At 35.1% G+C, this 20,527-nt stretch overlaps 1 protein-coding gene across 1 annotated transcript in view; it reads left to right on the top strand.

Annotated features, from left to right (window-relative positions):
• ITFG1 (integrin alpha FG-GAP repeat containing 1) overlaps positions 1–20,527 on the top strand; it is a 295,294-nt gene extending 274,767 nt beyond the window's left edge. Inside the window, exons 15-18 of the mRNA XM_005591846.4 lie at positions 12,194–12,318; positions 13,029–13,111; positions 15,844–15,961; positions 19,125–20,527. Of these exons, the coding sequence (XP_005591903.2) occupies positions 12,194–12,318; positions 13,029–13,111; positions 15,844–15,961; positions 19,125–19,184 (386 nt within the window). The 3' untranslated portion in view covers positions 19,185–20,527. The remainder of the gene's footprint in view (positions 1–12,193; positions 12,319–13,028; positions 13,112–15,843; positions 15,962–19,124) is intronic.

The following is a 20,527-nucleotide window of genomic DNA, read 5'->3' as shown; positions in this document are numbered from 1 at the left end:
TTTGAGATCTTTCTGGAGCCACATTCTAGAGATCCTAGTACCACCACATACTTTTAAAAGGTATTGTAACTACTTCTCTCATGGATTATGGCTTTCGGTGAAGACAGCTTATTTCTTCTCTTTATGCTGAGCACTAAGTAGGACTGTTTTAAAACCAGGAGCATTTATATAGTGACACTAAAGTAACACAGGTCTTGCATTTGTAATTTTGTCACAGAATTCACTCACATTGGAAACTAGATATTCCCAAAGTCCAAGTAAAATGGTGTGCCTTAGTTGTACAGGCCAGGAGAAGATTTTACCATCAGGCAGGGACCAGCTGCTATGTTCTTTTTTCTATGTGGGTAACCATCCATTTAATTAAAGTCAGTGAATTTTAAAACAGAAAAATAAGAGGATAAGCTGTATGATTTAACAAGTGTCTTAAATGTCAAGTGACTATAGCCTAAAACATCTCCAAATTTTAAAATTAAATGTTAATATTTTTATTCTCAGTCATAATATCCTTTGGCTTATTTTTACATTCAAAATCTATTTTGTCCTTTTTTGTTTTCACTTCTGAATTCTGGGGGTCAAATTATAATATGATATTGTACAATTAAGTTTATCCTGTTAACAATAAATAACCTCTTAGCAATTACTGTACTCTATATTATAGGAATTAGTTATCCAAATAGCTAAATACTTCAGCAATTAATTTAAATGTTAAAAATCATCACTGCTATAATACATTTCATCACTTGCTTTCTTCGGCCAATATTCTAGCCTAGTTGATAATTTTTATTTAAAAGGTGGTCCCTAGGATATTACTAGAAATTAGTATAACAACTATGATCTTCTGTTATCCAGAATATTCAGGGCATTGGGTTCTCAGAGCAAAACAAATATTTAAATAAAAAGTCATTAAAATCACTTTATGTTAATTGATATATATAGAATCACAATATGTATATGCAGCATCTAACATACATATTCTTTTCTAAAAGTTTACATGTCAGTTGTTTGATACATGACACACTTTTTTGAAACATATCAAGGAAATAATCGCATTATCAGAGTAGACCATAAACTCCAATTTAATTGCTAGACTTTTTTCTGGCTAGATCATCTGATTTGATATACATTTATAATGAGCCTCATCACATTAAATAACACAAATTATTACCCCAAGTTGGCATTTAGAAACAAGGGAGTATGATAATTGTAGCTGAGAAGATTTTAATAGATACATCAGCCTGGTGATGTGACTCACACCTGTAATCCCAGCTACTCAGGAGGCTGAAGTGGGGGGATCACTTGTAGCTCAGAGCTCAAAACCAGCCTGGGCAAGATAGTGAGACTTCTTCCCTTAAAACATTTAAAAAACAAAAATAAATTAGCCAGATATGATGTCATGTACCTATACTCCCAGCTACTCTGGAGGATAAGGCGAGAGGATCACTTGAGCCCAGGAGTTCAAGGCTACAGTAAGCTATGATCACACCACTGCACTCCAGCCTGGGTGACAGAGCAAGACCCCCATCTCTGTTTAAAAAAAAAAGAAGATGAAGAGATGAAGATGTATGAGAAACCCTATTAGCAATGCAGTTAGACTAGCAGCAAAGGAAAGCAAGTGATAGTTTTTGTCTCAGCCTCCCAAGTAGCTGGGATTACAGGCATGTGCCACCATGCCCAGCTAATTTTGTGTTTTTAGTAGAAGCGGCATTTCACCATGTTGGTCAGGCTGGTCTCGAACTCCTGACCTCAAGTGATCCACCCGCCTCAGTCTCCCAAAGTGCTGGGATTATAGGCATGAGCCACCACGCCCGGTGAAAACTGTTATTTTTTTAAAATTATATAAATAACATGTACTTGAAGTATATTGGAAAATCAGACTATAATGCAAGCCTGGACAAAAGAACACAGGCATTTGAATCTGGTGGTTGGAGTGTCTGATATCACAAATGCCTTTAATGTATTATAAAATATTAAAAACGTATCACAGATACTTCACCTTTGGGTAGACAATCATGATGTGCTAATATTTATGTGGTATAAATTGATGTAGTATTTTTTTGTTGTGTAATACCTTATTTCAACTGGAATATATTACAAGTGTTAGGTCTGACACATTTGGGGGATTAAAATTTCTTTCAATTATTCATTAATTTAACAAAAATATATTGAGTGGCTAATATATACCAGACCTGTTCTCGGCTCTTAGAATATAAAAGTGAATAAAACAGACTCAAATCTCAGCCCTCATAGAGATTGCATTCTAGTGGGGGAAGACAGACAATTGGCATAGTAAGTAAGTTATTTAATACTTTCTAGTGTTAGCCAGTGTTAAGTACTGTGGGTGGGAGGAAGAGGGAATAAAGCAGAGTAAAAGGGATTGGGATTGCTGGGCCAGAGGGTCTTCGATTGTATGTAGGATTATCAGAGCAAGCCTCTCTGAAAACATGCCATTTGAACAAGGATTTGAAGGAGGTAAGGGAGTTAGACATGTAGTTATCTTTGGAAGGCTATTCCAGGCAAAGAAGAAAGCCAGTGCAAAGGCCCTAAGATATAAGCACTCCTAGAATTTCCAAGGAACAGTGAAGAGGCCAGTAAGTTACAGCAGAATGAAAGAGGGAGGTTACAGAGTAGAAAATGAAGCCACAGTTAAATGGGAGGTGGAGAGTGTACGCTAAGTAGGACATAGGAAAAGATTGTATTCTGAGTGAAACTGCGGACTATAGGAGGAACAACAGTTAAAGCAAGGAAACTAACTAGAAGCTATTATCATACTTCAGTTTAGGAACATAACTATTTGGGGTAAATAATAAGAATAATTCAGGCAAAAGTTGGTGGTGGCTTGGACCAAGGTGATAGCAGTAGAAATAGAAATGAGTGTCTAGAGTGTATACACATTTTAAATTGTAGATATATATTCAATTTCTTGGCAGATTGAATATAGGATACAAGAAAAAGAGAGGCCTATAATTATAACTATAGGGTTGCTGGCATGACCAAGTGGAAAGTTGGAGTGGCCATAACTGAGATGGAGCAGGTAGGGGGAATAAAATCAGGGATTATGGGGGTTTTTTTGTTGTTGTGTTGTTTTGTTTTGTTTTGAAATGGAGTCTCACTTTGTTGGCCAGGCTAGAGTGCAGTGGTGCGATTGTGGCTCACTGCAACCTCCGCCTCCCGAGTTCAAGTGATTTTCCTGCCACAGCCTCCCGAGTAGTTGGGACTACAGGCATGCGCCACCACGCCTGGCTAATTTTTTTGTACATTTTAGTAGAGACAGGGTTTCGCCCTGTTGGCCAGGCTGGTCTCAAACCCCTGACCTCAGGTGATGCACCCACCTCAGCCTTCCAAAGTGCTGGGATTACAGGTGTGAGCCACCACACCCAGCCCCAGAGATTACGTTTTGAATATATTAATTTGGTAATATGTGTTAGACATGAAAATATTGATGTTTAGCATTTAGTTTGATATGAGAGCCTAGAGTTCAGAGATTGGCAGTCTATACTGGAATTATACATTTGGGAGTGTTGGGGACTAACTTAAGTCAAGTTAGTTACATATAAGTCTTACATTCTTTGATGGCTACAATAACTGTAGCCATCAAAGAATGTAGTTACCAATTTTTACCAAGAAAAGTAACTACTTTTCTTACTATCAGTAAACATAAAAGAAAATCTCTAACCAAATTCTGTGCAAATAAAGACATTAATGAAATAAACATTCATTAGCAAGCAGACACAAAACTATTCATATAATGTTTTATATGCTCTCTGAGTATTTAGGTAATCCAGCCACTACTTTGCATGAATGGTTAACTTAAGGAAGATAAGACATATATCAGCAAAACTAAAAAATATCTTGAGATAACTAAAAACAAAACACAAACAAAACCAAACCAAACATACTGGATGAAGCGAAAGCAGTACTCAGAGGGACTTTATGGCTGTAAATGCAATGTTAAAAAAACAAAGATCTCAAATCAGCAACTTAATTTTATACCATAAGGAACTTGAAAAGAAGACCAAACTAAACTCAAAGCCAGCAGGAGGATGGAAATAATAAAGATTTCAGCAGAGATCAATGAAATAGAGAATAATAATCACAGAAATCGAAAGTTGGTTCTTTGAAAAGATCAACAAAATTGACAATCTATTAGCTAAACTGAGTTGTAAACAAAAGGGAAAAGGCAAATAACTAAAATCAGAAATGAACAATGGGACTTTGCTACTGACCTTATATAAATTAAAAGGATTGATAATACTATGAACAACTGCATATCAACAAATTAGACAATCTAGGCCAGGCACAGTGGCTCATACTTATAATCCCAACACTTTGAGAGGCCAAGGCATGAAGAATGCTTGAGGCCAGGAGTTTGAGATCAGCCTAGGCAACACAGTGAGTCCTTGTCTCTACAAAAAAATTTAAAACTTAGCCAGGTGTGGTGGCATGCACCCATAGTCCTAGCTACTCAGGAGGCTTTAGCCCAGGAGTTCAAGGCTGCAGTGAGCCATGATTGTGCCACTGCACCCCAGCCTGTGTGGCAGAGTAAGACCTTGTCTCAAAAAAAAAAAAAAAAAAAGAGAGAATCTAGATGAATCAAAGATGTGCCTGTAATCCCAGCACTTTGGGAGGCTGAGGCAGGCAGATCACCTGAGGTCAGGAGTTTGAAATCAGCCTGGCAAACATAGTGAAACCCCGTCTCTACTAAAAATACAAAAATCAGCTGAGTGTGGTGATACATGCCTGTAATCCCAGCTACTTGGGAGACTGAGACAGTAGAATCACTTGAACACAGGAGGTAGAGGTTGCAGTGAGTCAAGATCACACTATTGTACTCCAGCCTGGACAACAGAGCAAGACTCTGTCTCAAAAAAAAAAAAAGTGTTTCCTAGAAACACAGACAATTCAAAACTGACCCAAGAGGAAATAGACAATGTCAACTGACCTGTAACAAGTAAAGAGATTGAATCAGTAATCGAAAACCTCCTGAAAAAGAAAACTCAAGGACCAGGTGGCTGCACTGGTGAAATTCTACCAACAATTTAAAGAAGAATTTCATCACTGTTATTGAAACGCTTACAAAAACTAGAAGAGCAAATACTTCCTAACACATTCTGTGAGGCCAGCATTACTCTCATACCAAACCCAGACAAAGATACCACAAGAAAGCTACAGACCAATATCCTATATGAATATTGATACAAAAATCTTCAACAAAATACTACCAAGCAAATCCAACAGCACATTAAAAGTGTTTATATATTATGACCAAATGGGATTTGTCCCAGGAATACAAGGATTGTTCAACATAAGATAGTCAATCAGTGTAATACATGGCATTAATAGAACTAAGGGAAAAATAATACATGATCATTTCAATAGATACTAAAAATAATTTGACAAAACTCAACATCCTTTTATAATGAAAACACTCAGCAAACTAGGAATAGAAGGGAACTTCCTTAACATCATAAAGGGCAGTTATAAGAAAAATCACACCTAATATCATCTTGTATAATGAAAAGCTGAAAGCATTTCTTCTAAGATCAGGAAGAAGATGAGGATGCCCACTTTCACTCCTCCTCTTCACCTTTTTACTGGAATTCCTACACTTAGCAATTCGGCCAGAAAAAGAAATAAAAACTTCTAAATTGGAAAGGAAGATGCAAAATGATTTCTATTTGCAGATGACATGATTCTGTATACAGAAAAATCTCATATAACTCACTAAAAAAAATACTACTGCAGCTAATAAACAAATTCAGCAAAGTTATAGGGAACAAGATCAACACCCAAAAATCAGTTGTTTCCATACACCAGCATAGAAATTTTTAAAAAAGAAAAAATAGTTCAATTTGCAACATTTAGAAGAGTAAAACACCTAGGAATATATTTAAGCAAGAAATTGAAAGATTATCCACTGAAAACTAAAAACATTGCTGAGAGAAATTAAAGAAAATCTAATAAATGGAAAGGCATCCCATATTCATGGATTGGAAAACTTTAAGATAGCAATATTCCCCAAAACAATCTACAAATTCAAGTGGTCTGTTTGCAGAAATAAAAAGCCAACCTTCAAATTGATATGGAACTGTAAAGGGCCTCAAAAAGCCAAAACAATACTGGAAAACAAAAACAAAGCTGAGAGGACTTATACTTTCCAAATTCAAAACTTACTACAAAGCTACAGTAATCAACAAGCATAGTGCTGGCATAAAGATAGACATATAGATAGACATATAAGCCAATGGAATAGAACTGAGAGACCATAAATAAATCCAAACATCTATGGCAAATTAATTTTTGACAGGAGTACCAAGACCATTCAGTGGAGAAAGAAGAGTGCCTTCAACAAATCATACGAGAACATTTGTATAATGACATGCAAAAAAAAAAAAAATGAAGCGGGACTCCATATAAAATAATTAACTCATATATAATAATTAACTCATGGATCATAACTCATATATAATAATTAACTCATGCATGGATCAAGGACCTCAATATAAGTGATACAAAATTCTTAGAAGCAAACATAGAAATAGATCTGCATTTCCTCAGATTTGACAAGGATTGTTAGATTTGACACCAAAAGCACTAGTAACAAAATTTAAAAATAGATTAGATTCTGCAAAAATGTAAAGCTTTTTTGCATTAAAAAACATTTTTAGCCAGGTGCAGTGGCTTATGCCTGTAATCCCAGAACTTTGGGAGGCCACAGCATAAGGATCGCTTGAGCCCAGGAATTTGAGACCAGCATGGGCAATGTAATGAGAGCTTGTCTCTTAAAAAAAAAAAAAAGTTTTAATTAGCCAGAGGCAGTGGCACAGGCCTGTGCTCCCAGCCTACTCAGGAAGCTGAGCTGGGATCACTGGAACCCAGGAGATGAAGGCTCCAGTGAGCCAGGATTGTGCTGCTGCACTCCAGCCTGGGTGACAGAGCAAGAGCCTGTCTCAAAAGAAAAGAAATTTTTTTTTTTCTTTTCAACAAACTGAAAAGGGAGAAAATATTTGCAAATCTTATCTCTGATAAGGTTCTAGTATCCAGACTATAAAAAGAATGTTTACAATTCAACAACAAAAACACAAACAGTCCAATTATAAAATGGACAAAGGACTAGACATTTCTCCAAAGAATCCCAAAGTGAAAGATGTCCTACATAATCGGTCATGAAGGAAATGCAAATCAAAACCAGACTTCAAAACCACTAAGATGGTTTTAATTAAAAAGACTGAAAATGACATGTCAGCAAGGCTGTGAAAAATAGGAACCCTCATACATTCCTGGTGGGAATGTAAAATGGTGCAGCTGCTGTGAAAAACAATGTGGCAATTCCTCAAAAAATTAAACCTAGAATCACCATATGATCCAGGATTTCTACTTCTTAATATATACTCAAAAGAATTGAAAGCAGGGTCTCAAAGAGGTATTTGTACATCCATGTTCATAGCAACACTACTAATAATAGCCAAAAGGTAGAAACGACCCAAACATCCATCAATAGCTGGATGGATAAACAAATCAAAGTATATACATAAAATGGAATACTATTTTTCCATAAAAAACAGATGAAGTAATGATACTATAACTTATATGACCCTTGAAAACATTATGCTAAGTGAAAGAAGCCAGACACAGTTGGTCACATGTATGGTACCTTTTATATGAGGTATCTAGAGTAGACAAATCCATAGAGAATGAAAGCAGATTAGAGGTTACTGGGGGAAGAGAAAAGGGGAAGTAATTACTTAACCGGTACAGGGTGTTGGTATAGGATGATGAAAAAGTTTGCAAACGAGAGAGAATTGATAGTTGCACAACATTGCAAATACACTAAAGGCCATTTGATTTTACACTTTATTAAAATAGTAAATTGTTAAAATAGTTAATTGAATTACAGCTCAATTAGAAAATAAGAATGGATTGAAATGGATGCTTTCATTGAAAGCTAATGGAAATGTAAAGTGATGCACCCTCTCTTTAGGAAACAGGGTTTCTATATTTAACATTAAGTTTTAAACTTACTACTCTTTGATCCAGTGTTCTGTATATAGGAATCAAACAAACTAATCTGGGTGCAAACAAATATTGATTTGCAGAGTTGTTCACTGAAGCTTTTTTTTTTTAATAGTGAAGGATTAGGAAAATTCCTTTATTTCCAACAATAAGGAATTAATTTTTAAATAAGATATTATATAGGCAGAAAAATTATATTTTTGTAATGTTTGGGTGGATATCACTTTAGAAAAATAATTTTAGACGTATACATACTAATACATGTCTTTTCACTGTGTTTCCTTTGGCTTTCTCTTAATGGGATTTTGGTGTTTCCATCATTTTTCTCTCTGCTTATTTATTTTTCAAGAATTTTCATGATGACTAAATACTCATAAATAATACTGAGTGAAAATAGTACTAAACTATGCTAAAATGTATTTGTGCATGCACTTGCCTTGGAGAAGAAAAGTATGTGACCAAAAGTATGCTAAAATGTAATAATGATTATCTCTTCATTTTAAGTTGCTGGATAATTTTACTTTGATTATTCTCCTTAATACTTTTAAGCTTGCTTATTGCATAGGCAATTTTAATAGTATAAAGAGGAAAACAGAAGCCTAGTTTGATGTCATGTAGACAAAAAGAGTCAAACTTTAAGTCTTTTAATATAAGGGGTTGTGGAGACCAAGGTTTTATCATGAAGATGAAGGCTTCAGGTGGCAGGCTTCAGAGAGAGTAGATTGTAAATGCTTCTTATCAGCCTTAAACAGTCTTTTCTGTCAGTCTTAAGGGCTTTGTATTGATGTTAATGCTGGTCAGCTGTGCCTGAATTCCAACAGAAAGGAGAGTATAATGAGGCATATCTGACCCTCACTTCCCATCATGGCCTGAACTAGTTTTTCAGGTTAACTTTTGAGTGCCTGAGGGGAGGGTCCAACAGTTAGAATTTTATTTTTGGTTTACTTCTGTTAAGTCAGTCTTTGCTAGTAGTGTCATGAAATCAGCTTGTGCTTAATTTTGGGTTTGTTTGTTTGTTTGTTTTTGAGACAGGGTCTCACTCTGTCTCCCAGGCTGGAGTGCAGTGGCACAATCACGGCTCACTACAGCCTCAACCTCCCCAGGCTCAGGTGATTCTCCCATGTCAGCTCCCACGTAACCGGGACTACAGGCATGCACTACCGTGCCTGACTAATTTTTGTATTTTTTGTAGAGACGGGGTTTCACCACATTGCCCAGGCTGGTTTCAAAGTCCTGAGCTCAAGCAATCCACCTGCCTTGGCCTCCCAAAGTGCTGGGATTACAGGCATAAACGGCCTGTGTTTAATTTTTAATTCTACTCTGTAAGAATAAATTTTATCTTAATAAAGATAGCTAACATGATTATTTACTATGTGAGGTACTCTACTTTTAAACATTATCTTTCAATCAGGTGAACTAATTCTGCAGCCCATGCTGTTCACTATACTGCTTTTCAGTTTCATACACATTGTTAATGCCTATCCTTAAATTCATGTTCCTTTTCATTATACCTTACTGTTTCCAACTTAAGAACTATATAAATAATCAGGTAAATATACTTGCCAGTGATTGCATATTTTTGGATAACATTAGTGATGTTTAGCAGAGTCCCCTTGAATATTAAAATATTTATATATTAATTTTGTCATTTAAATGTTAAGTTTAAGCACGTAGAAAAATACCTAGAAAATACATACATTCTATAAAAGTGAATTACAACAGGGAAAGACTGACTATTGGAATGGCAGTGTAAGGACCACACAAACTTGCTCTCCCAGAGCCCCCAAAAAGAACAACAACAAAAATATTGGCCAACCATATAGTATCCACCATTTCAGAACTCTGGAAATTAACGAAAGCCACACAATGGACTGAATATTGTCTATTCCAAGGAAAACTACTGATCCTTGATAAGACACTGAATCTATGGCATTTTTAACTTGGAGCTATTCCCATCCTGCCTCCCTTCTCAACTGAGTAGTGCAGTAGCCATGGAAAGCCAGCGGCTTCACAGCCAATGGATATGACTGACCTCCTTGGAGCTGCATGAAAATCTCCATCCCTATTACTATCAACATTTTGGACTAGCAACTCCCTGGAAAATCTTCATTCTCAGCATCTTGGCTATTTCATTTGACTAGGGCATTACCAAAAACAACAGTAATCTGCTGGCAACATCTCAGCTACCTAAGCCTGTGATTAAAGGTGGAGGAAACAAGAACTGGTCAAAATATAAGAGGAATTCTTAGAAAACTGGAAAACATAGGCAGCTTTAAAAAGCTACAGCATATTCTTGGGGATCTAGAAGACTGCAAATTCCTAGAAAGGAAAACACCTCATTCAAATACTCAGCTCCCTTCTGCTTCACCATGAAGCCCTGCATAAGCAGGAAATGAAAACTAAGGTTGTCCTTTAAACCATCTGAACTTTGAAGGCATGCCTTCACACACAAGTCACTTTGACAAAGGGTGGAAGATGTACAGGCAAGAGATTTAAGGAAATCTTACAACAAATCACTGGCTGACCACTAAATAATACTGACCTAGATATGCCAAGTAGGAAGCCAGATGTAGAATAAAAACTTTAAAAATTAAAAAGACCTTGGGGACAACCACTGCAGGGAATACAGAATCCACAGAATTCACTAAATGAAAAAAAAAAGTCACTAAACAAACAGTAACAAAAACAACAAATCCTTGGGTGGGGTTAAGCGATACCACAGTTATCGATATTATCTTAAAAGTCCAGTTTTCAACAAAAATTATAAGCCATACAAAGAAACAGGAAAGTAGGCTAATACACATTTCTTTAAAAAAAAAAAAAAAAAAAAAAAGACAACAGAAAATGTGCCTACAGGGCCAGATGCTTTACTTAATTGATGTGTGTGTGTGTGTGTGTGTGTGTGTGTGTGTGTGTGTGTGTGTGTAGTGAGCATCTTTCATGTGTTTATTGACCATTTTCATGGCTAACGACTATTAGTCATTTGGGAAATGCAAGTAAAAACTACAATGAGATACCACTTCACAACCACGAGCATGGCTGTAATACAAAAGACACAATAAAAAGTGTCACTGAGGATGTGGAAAAATTTGAACCATTATCCATTGCTGGTGGGAACATAAAATGGTGCAGGTACTTTGGAAACAGTTAGTTAGTTCCCAATGATGTTAAACACTCTTAGCTACATATCAAGAGAAAGGAAAACAAGAGTAAATACAAAAATAAACCCTGTATATGAATGTTCACAGCAGTATTATTCTTAGTAACCAAAAATGGAAATGACTGAAATGTCCATCAATTAATGAAATTAATTAATGAAACAAAATGTATATATAACAAAGTGGAGTATTTATTATTTGGCAAGTTAACAGTAATAAAATACGGAAACATGCTACCATATAGATGAACCTTGAAAACATGCTAAGCGAAAGAAGCCAGTCACAAAAGACCACATTGTATGATTGCAATTTATATGAAATCTTCAGAATAGACAAATCTATAGAGTCAGAAAGCAGATTAGTGATTACATACAGTTGGAAGTGTGTGGGCTGGAAACAGACATGACTACTAATGTGTATGGAGTTACTTCTCAAGTGATAAAAATGTTCTAAGATTAGATTGTGGTGATGGCTGAACAATTCTTTGAATATACTCAAAACCACTTAACTGTACACTTTAAATGGGTGACGTGTATGGTATGTGAATTATATCTCAGTAAATCTGTTTTCTTTAAAAAGTGAATCATTGGCTGAGCATGGTGGCTCACGCCTGTAATCCCAGCATTTTGAGAGGCCAAGGCAGGGGAATCACTTGAGCCCAGGAGTTGGAGGCCGGGCAACATAGTAAGACCCCATCTCCACAAATATTTAAAAATTAGCCGAGCCTGGTAGCACATGCCTGTGGTCTCAGCTACTTGGGAGGCTGGGAAGGAGGATAGCTCGGGCCTGAGAGGTCAAGGCTCAGTGCAGTGCAACTGCACTGCAGCCTGGGTGACAGAGTGAGACCATGTCTCAGAACAAGAAAAAAGTGAATCATTAATATTAATGTCCTATGTTTCATTTCACATGTTGAAACATGATATGTTCCAGTACCTAAATTTTTCACATTTTATCATTTTAATATTTGATGGGAGCAATGTTTCCAGAGATGTTTTTAATGGTTTTTTTTAATTGAATAATTCTAGCTGGTCAACTCAGCCAATCCGCACATTTAGCTCTCCAACTACCATACAACGTGCTTGGTTTAGGTCGGAGCGCAAATTTTCTTGACCATCTGTATGTTGGTATTCCCCGTCCATCTGGAGAAAAAGTGAGTGAAAATTCATTTTGTTTACAATTAATCTATGTTTTAATATTCACTATTTAAGTATTTAAATTAAATAATTTGAATGTAATTGAATTTTAATTCAAATAAATCAAATATTTTTATTCCCTTTAAAGAATAAAGAAAAATGTATTGGTAGTGACCTAAGTTTATCTTACATAGAGCACATCATGATTTTAAGATACCGTGTAGTTTTTCCCTCTCCTCGCCCATAAACCTCACCTATCCATCTATCCTGCTTTTTCATCCTAACATTTTTCACCACCTAACATGCACATAAATATTTTACTAACATAAATACTATTATACATATGTGTATTATTTATATAATATGTATAATCATATTATTTTACTTGCTTTGTTTATTGTCAGTTTCCCCTTAACTTGAATTTTAGCTCCAAGCAGCATTTGTACATAACCCTTTGAACAGTGCCTGCTACATAAGTGTCTGATAAATATTTGTTGAATGAATGAATTCATAAAACACAAATATAATCTTTCCTTGAAAAGATGAGAAAATTTTCCAACAGATGGCACAAAAGCCTTATTTTTGGCTTAATACTGGTAAACATAGCTTCATCCATACCTAGAATTTGAATTTCTCAAAGAAGCTACATTTTTGCTTATTTATTTAGAATAGTAATTGTGTTTTTTAAATGTGCTAAATGTTAAATGTTCTTAAATTCTTCTTCCAGTCTATACGAAAACAAGAGTGGACTGCAATCATTCCAAATTCCCAGCTAATTGTCATTCCATACCCTCACAATGTCCCTCGAAGGTAATGTCCTTGCTTGAACTGATTTGGTAAAGACACTGCTAACTCTGAATTATAGATACAGTGATGTCTTTTAAACTCTCTCATATTCCTGCTGTGTTCCCATGAGTGCCCATCCTTAATTTGCTTATGGCAAACTTTAAATGACTAAACATACTTACATAAACGGTCCCAGACATTTTTCATGAAGAACAAATTCAATCCTATGAGAAAACAGCAGGTTAACTAATTAGGGATTTATACATATTCTGCTTAAATAAACTGCTCTTCCATTTACTAGTTATAAATTCAAAATTTCAGGATACTAAATCTTTGTATAAAGCACTGATCTTTTAAATAAATTACTTGAGAAGTACTATATATCCCACAGTGGTTGGGCAAAATTTTGGAGTTAAATAGATGTAGGCTAAAAACTCAGCTCCATTGCTGGCTGACTGCAAGACTAGGAGCCAGTCCTTGTCCTCTCCAAGACTCAATTTCTGCATCTGAGGGTGAAATACACTTAACACAGTGCCGAGCATATGGTAAACGAACGGTAGGTATTTTTATCCTTATTAACAGAATACATTCATTTCATAATACAGCATTTAATTCTAAATCCTTAAATAATCTTTGTTCATTTTTATTTAAATTTATAGATTGATTCTATTCTTTTTAAATTAGGTGATAAAAGTATTCACTAACATTTAAATTTCATAGGGAAAAATATGCTAGACAAATATCAACATGAGAAAATAACCAAAGAGAAATGGTGAATTTATCTATGAATATGTAACCACTGGGGTCCCCTGCTTGTTACATTCCCTCTGAAAATACCAGCTTCATCATTCTTTATTAAAACATCTCGATCGAATGTATTGAGTGCCGAAACCAGCTTATGCCACCTCATGAGCTGACTCTGCATCTCTATTCAGTGAAGTCACACTGAAATCAGTTATGGTGGGAGAATCTACTCCATGAAAATTGGCAAGTACCATAAACAGGGCTTCCCCAACCCCTCTCTACCTCAGAGCCAGTTTACCAGCATACCAGCAGATGCACTTTATGGTAGATTAATGGGCTTTAGAACCAAACTACTTAAGAAAATAAACTTTATCGCAGCCTTATGCTTGGAATAAGATGACATCATTGAAACAGTTATAGTCCTGGTTCAGATTTTTTTAATGAGCCTATATTGTATGTGTTAGTTTTCTATAGATGAAATTACAGTAAAACTAGAAAATCTGGACCATGAGTAGGAAACTATATAAAGTAGGGTACTTCTATACAGCTCAGTAGCGTGACTTTTTTTCACTGCCACGGACATAGAACAGTCTCTTAAGATGGAGTGGTAAGCAAAACAACAAACAAAAGAAGCAACAGCAAAATGTAGAAGAGTATGTGTAATGAGCAGCCATTGTGATTAAAAAAGAAGCTATCTACACATACGTGTTCGTACATGTATAAAATATCTCCGAAAGGATATGCAGGAAACTGGTAAGAGTGACTGCCTCTGAGTAGAAAACTGAGGATTGACTTTTGTCTTTTTTTTTTTACCAAAACACTTATATTCCTGATTTGTTAAAAATCTATTTTAAAAGTATAACTAACAAAAACATCTCATAAAAGAACTGTTTTCTTAAGTATGAGTACAACACTAAGAGTAGCTTTCAACTAATTAACAGTATTTGGTTTTTTAAGGTTTACTTACTCTTCTGAATTTCCAGAAAATTATATCATAGCTTTTTTCCATAATCTCAACATTTTTCATGTTTCTCTTACTCTTTCCAAAGAAATGTTCTTTTCAAATTTATGTTCATAATAAAAACCTAATTAATTTTAGTTTTTGAGGTATATTTTGAGGTTTATTGACTAGAGGCTAACTTATGGATCAATAAATTTTAATTATCCCAGAATAAGTCAATAGCTACTTGCTATTTGCCAGAACAGTCTTACCTTTATTAAACTTTTAAAATAAAAATATAGCCATTACCTATTTCTAGGGAGAACAAAAAGTTATGTGTATATAACAACCTGCAGAGTTGGTGATACAGTCTTTGGTTTTAGGCTTTCAGGGTGTGCAAATACTATATTACACAGACTGTTTTAGAAGGAAAGAGCTAGTTCTGTTTACTGAAGACCTCTAGTCTATATATTGCCATTAACAGTGAGGGACTAAAGATGATTTTGTAAGTGATCTGAACCTAAAAGTCATTGTAGTAATCGCTCCAACATGATACAAAAATTATAGAAGTTCTGCACAAGCCATCAACATTCAAAATATTTATGTTTTAGTTGGTCATATTACATATGTGACACAGGTCAAAAATGAGATGATACAGAAGGCTTCTAGGATCATGTGACTCCCTTGCTTTACAGTTCAGGATTTCAAATTAAGCAGGTAAATCAAGATGTAAAAAAAATGTCCATGATTGTCCAAAGTACCCTTGGATATGTTTACTAAGAATAATTCTCACAGGATCAAACTTGGAAGATGAAAAACATTGAAATATTTCATCAAAAATTCTATTTCAGTTGTCTAGGTGAAATATAAACCACAGCATCATCAATATTCTCAGCACTATCTGGTTTATAATTGTTTTTGTTTTATTTATAATGAATGGACAGATGAATGAATGGTTTAATGAATACATTGTTTCATTAATTAATAAGCTGTTTTGCTTTGGGGTCTCAATATAACTTTGTTATTTTTAAGTAAAATTTGTAATTTTAATTTGTTCTGTTTTTATCTACAGTTGGAGTGCCAAACTATATCTTACACCAAGTAACATTGTTCTGCTTACTGCCATAGCTCTCATCGGTGTCTGTGTTTTCATCTTGGCAATAATTGGCATTTTACATTGGCAGGAAAAGGTTTGTTCATTTAAATGAAACATTAACTTTGGTTAATTTATTCTAGTAATACATACATTGCTCTTTAAAAACACTATGTTTATTTTAAACTTTTTTCATATGACTAGAATTTCATCATTTTTCAAGTTCTGTCCAAAGCATCATTTTATTGATGATTATTTTATCCCTGGAAGTTACTAATGTCTCCTATCAATTCATACAAATCACAGGAGATGTCTACTTTAAAAGTTTGATGCTGTACAATAGTAATAAAGTGATCATTCAGAAATCAAAAGGCATTTAGAAACAATTTCATAATGACCTGAAAAATAATAATGATTTTAAAAAATGAACTTGTGTTCAGTATCTACTGATAAAGTCATGGACATTCTTTGGCTAGGATTAACAGCTATCTCTTTGAAAAGAATTAGAGTAAAAAGAGGTTAAATTATTTTCTCAGGGTTTAGGTGGAAGGTAACAACTTAAGCAATAAACAGCCAGGCACGGTGGCTTATGCCTGTAATCCCAGCACTTTGGGAGGCCAAGGTGGACAGATTGCTACAGCTCAGGAGTTCGAGACCATCCTGGGCAACACGGTGAAACCCCATCTCTACAAAATATAAAAAAAAATTAGCCAGGCACCATGATGCAAGCTGTAATCCCAGCTACTCAGGAGGCTGAGGTGGAGAATCACCTGAGCCCAGAAAGTTGAGGCTGCAGTGAGCTGCGATTGCACCACTTCACTCCAGCCTGGGCAAAAGGAGTGAGACCCTGTCTCAAAAAAGAAAAAAGCCATAAACATCTTTTTCATCTATTAAGTATTCTTTGCATTAAACTGATTTCTGTTCTTTAGTATAATACTCTAAATAATAATTGAAAACAAAACTCCCAAATATGTAAAAGATTTTTATGCAATGTTTATGTGAAGAAAAAAGAGGCTATCACTGTAAATTTATTAGCAGTTTAGATATATGTGAAAAAGCCAGTTTCTATTTGTATATGGGTTCCAATCAGTGCCCTCAAAATAGGGCTTCTTTGTGGCCCCAAAGAAAGGTGTTTTTCTTTTTTTGCACCTACACTCTGGATTGTCATGCCATCATAATCATTTTTTGCTAACTAAAATTACCATCTTTGTTCTTTTAACATATGAAAAAGAGAACATACTAGTTGTTCCATAAATGTTCTTTTTCATACTTTCGTCGCTTTTAAAAAAATCACTCCTTTACATATCAAAAACAGTAACATGCAGTTACATATTCAATTAACCTTAAGATTGCAACTTAAGAGTAAGATCAAGGACAACCATACATACTTTGTCCAGGAGTATCACAATATCATCTGAAAGATTCCATAGTTCTTGACCTATGAAGCAAAGGAAATTAATTTCATTAATTCCTCAGTAGATCTGATTACAGCATAAACATTGTATGCTTATAACAATAATTATGCAGTAGCCAAAAATTAAAGTTTTAAGTACAAGTATATATTTGACCATGTATATACTGTGTCTCCTGTGGCACTGTGGTATCTCAAAGAGGTAGAACCTCTCTAACCACTTTTTTACTTAAGCAGGCTGGCTCCTTCTACCATTTTCTCACTGCAAGCTTTCCCCAGTGTCTGTCCCTGCCCCTCTTCTTTCAACACTTTACCTGCCAATTTCATCAAAAATCATGGCTTCAGATATCCCCAGCTCTCATCTCTAAAGGTCCTTCCCCATTTCCAGCTATCACCATGATAGCTCAACCTAGATGACTTACAACACCTCAAAACCAGCATTCTAAAGCTTCATCTGTCTTACTTGCCTACAAGATTTCATCAATTGCCTATGGACTCTGCCTCTGTGAGAAGTTCTACAGCTGACTCCACTTCTACATTCCTACTGCACTGCTTCACCCAGCCCCTTCTTACGTCCTACTTGGTCTCTTTCTTTCCATTCTCTCCCCTTTCCATTCCATTTAGCGCACACATCATTCAGTTTAGCCTTCATCATGTCACTCCCCTGCTCAAAAAGCTCTGGTGAATATCCATTGCCTTTTATGTATAAAATCCTTGGCCTGGCCTGCGTATGACTTCCATGTGACTCCACAGTCTTATTTTTTACCAGCTCCTTTCACATATTCGTGCTCCTTCCAGCCTTCTCATGATTGCTCATGTTGTAACCCCAGCATGGAATGAATACCACTCTCCCCATTTCCATGCTTTCAAATACTTTCCATGTCTTTTCAAAGCTTTCCCTTTCCTCACCCAGATCTAGAAGTAGTCTCTTAGACTTGGTAACATTTTTCACTTTTTATCTTGAATTACAGTTATACAATATGTTTTGTGTTTGTCTTTTTGGAGAACAAGATACAAAACTGAGGTTTTTTAAATATTAAAATATCAAACACAGTATTGGTATTGGGAGTATTGGAAGCAAAGGGCCAATGAATATCTGCTAAATTAACAATTTAATGAAAAAATAATTAGTACATTAGTACTTTAATATAATTAGATTTGGTTTTGTTTGTGGTTTTTTGTTTTGTTTTGTTTTTTTTGAGACAGAGTCTCACTCTGTCACCCAGGCTGGAGTGCAGTGGTGCAATCTTGGCTCACTGCAACTTCTGCCTCCCAGGTTCAAACGATTCGCCTGCCTTAGCCTCCCAAGAAGCTGGGATTACAGGTGCCCACTACCACACCCAGCTAATTTTTGTATTTTTTTTGGTAGAGACAGGGTTTCACCATGTTGGCCAGGCTGATCTCGAATTCCTCACCTCAAGTGATCCGCCCTCCTTGGCCTCCCAAAATGCTGGGATTACAGGCATGAGCCACCACCACACCCAGCCATTAGATTTGTTTATTAACATCAGTGTTAAGAATGAGAGAAAAATGCAATCATTGATTTATCCTTATAGAATCTAATGCTTATTCCTATTTTCAAGTAGATAATAAGTGATAAGAAGCTAAGTGTTTAAGGACCCTAAGTATTTAATGTGCCCTAAGTATTCAAGTATTTCTTGTTTTTTATTCAATTAGTCATTAATTATAAAACAGCTACTATAAACTACAAAAATACTAGAATTAGGAAATCATATCTATTATCTACTAATTGCTGGAGACTTTTAAAAATGAATCAGTGTATTTCAGAAATGAATCTTTTTGTAACATTTCTCTACCATTTATAAACGAGTCTAAAATTCTTTTTCAGAAAGCAGATGATAGAGAAAAACGACAAGAAGCCCACCGGTTTCATTTTGATGCTATGTGACTTGCCTTTAATGTTACATAATGGAATGGCTGTTCACTTGATTAGTTGAAACACAAATTCTGGCTTAAAAAATAGGGGAGATTAAATATTATTTGTAAATGATGTATCCCATGGTAATTATTGGAAAGTATTCAAATAAATATGGTTTGAATATGTCACAAGGTCCTTTTTTTTTTTAAAGCACTTTGTATATACAAAGTTTGGGTTCTTTATTCCGTAGTGCTGTACATTTCTGTTCCTTTGTGGAATGTGTTGCATGTACTCCCGTGTTTGTGTATTTATAATCTTATTAGTGTCATGATGATGGAAAAAGATGTGTGTAAATAAAAATAATTAAATGAGCAGGAATTTTTGTGTCCACTTGACTTGGTCTTGCTTCTTATTCTAATGATGCAAATTATACTTTTGTGAATATATCACAGAGTCATTATGCATTCAGCTTCATCACAGCAGGTCAGGGGTCTCTCACTGATGACATACAATATAGCGATCGGGCTCTGACTTGGTAGCACAGTAAGACAGACTTGCCTTAAACTCCTAATTCCACCACTTACAAAGTCATTGTTTGAACTTGACTCTTGTTTAACCTGTGTAGCCTCAGTTTTCTTGTTTATTCAGTGGGGCTAATGATACTTGCTTGAGTTATTGTAAACATTAAATGGGATGATGTATGTGAAGTGCTTAGCTTGGTGCCTAGCACAGAGTAAAGTGCTCAATATGTGGTAGTTGTCATTATTACTATTTTAGATGATCTTATTAGACTTACACATCTAATTATAGAAATATGTAGATTTGATAGAATTTTATTTTCAGGCATGAAGAAATATTCTTTGGAAAAGCTAAATTTTTGGCGACTGACATATAAAGATTTACTTGCTCATATTAACTAAAAATTATAGTACTCTCCAAGAATTAATGTGTCCTAAAAATTTTCCTCTGAAAACTGATCCTTATCATGTGATAATGAAGAACATTTGATTTCTTGAAAGGAAACTGCTGTAGGCAGCATCTGGGAATGCAAATCTTCAATCACATTTCTATTCTCAAAGGCTTGGAGAAGTCTATAATTTACATTCAGACTTCAATGCAAATTTTATATTGTGAATTTCACATTTCCAAAAAGTTACTTTAAAAAGACTTTAAGACAGAAAAAAAAGTTTATCAATGCTAATAATTTTCTAATATGCAAATGGACATGTGATGCCTATAAAACACAAAAAGTTTCTCTGAAAACAATTTTGTTCTTATTTTTTTCTTCAGTTTACTGAGAATGGCATGTGTTTTTACTTTGTATCTAAGCATGTTAACATGTCTTCTTAATAAATATTCCTTATTGAAACAAA

The sequence above is a fragment of the Macaca fascicularis genome, chromosome 20 (genome assembly GCF_037993035.2).
Source record: "Macaca fascicularis isolate 582-1 chromosome 20, T2T-MFA8v1.1".
Lineage (NCBI taxonomy): Eukaryota > Metazoa > Chordata > Mammalia > Primates > Cercopithecidae > Macaca > Macaca fascicularis.
Note: the sequence above shows the minus strand (reverse complement) of the source record. Positions and strands in the feature narration are given on the sequence as shown.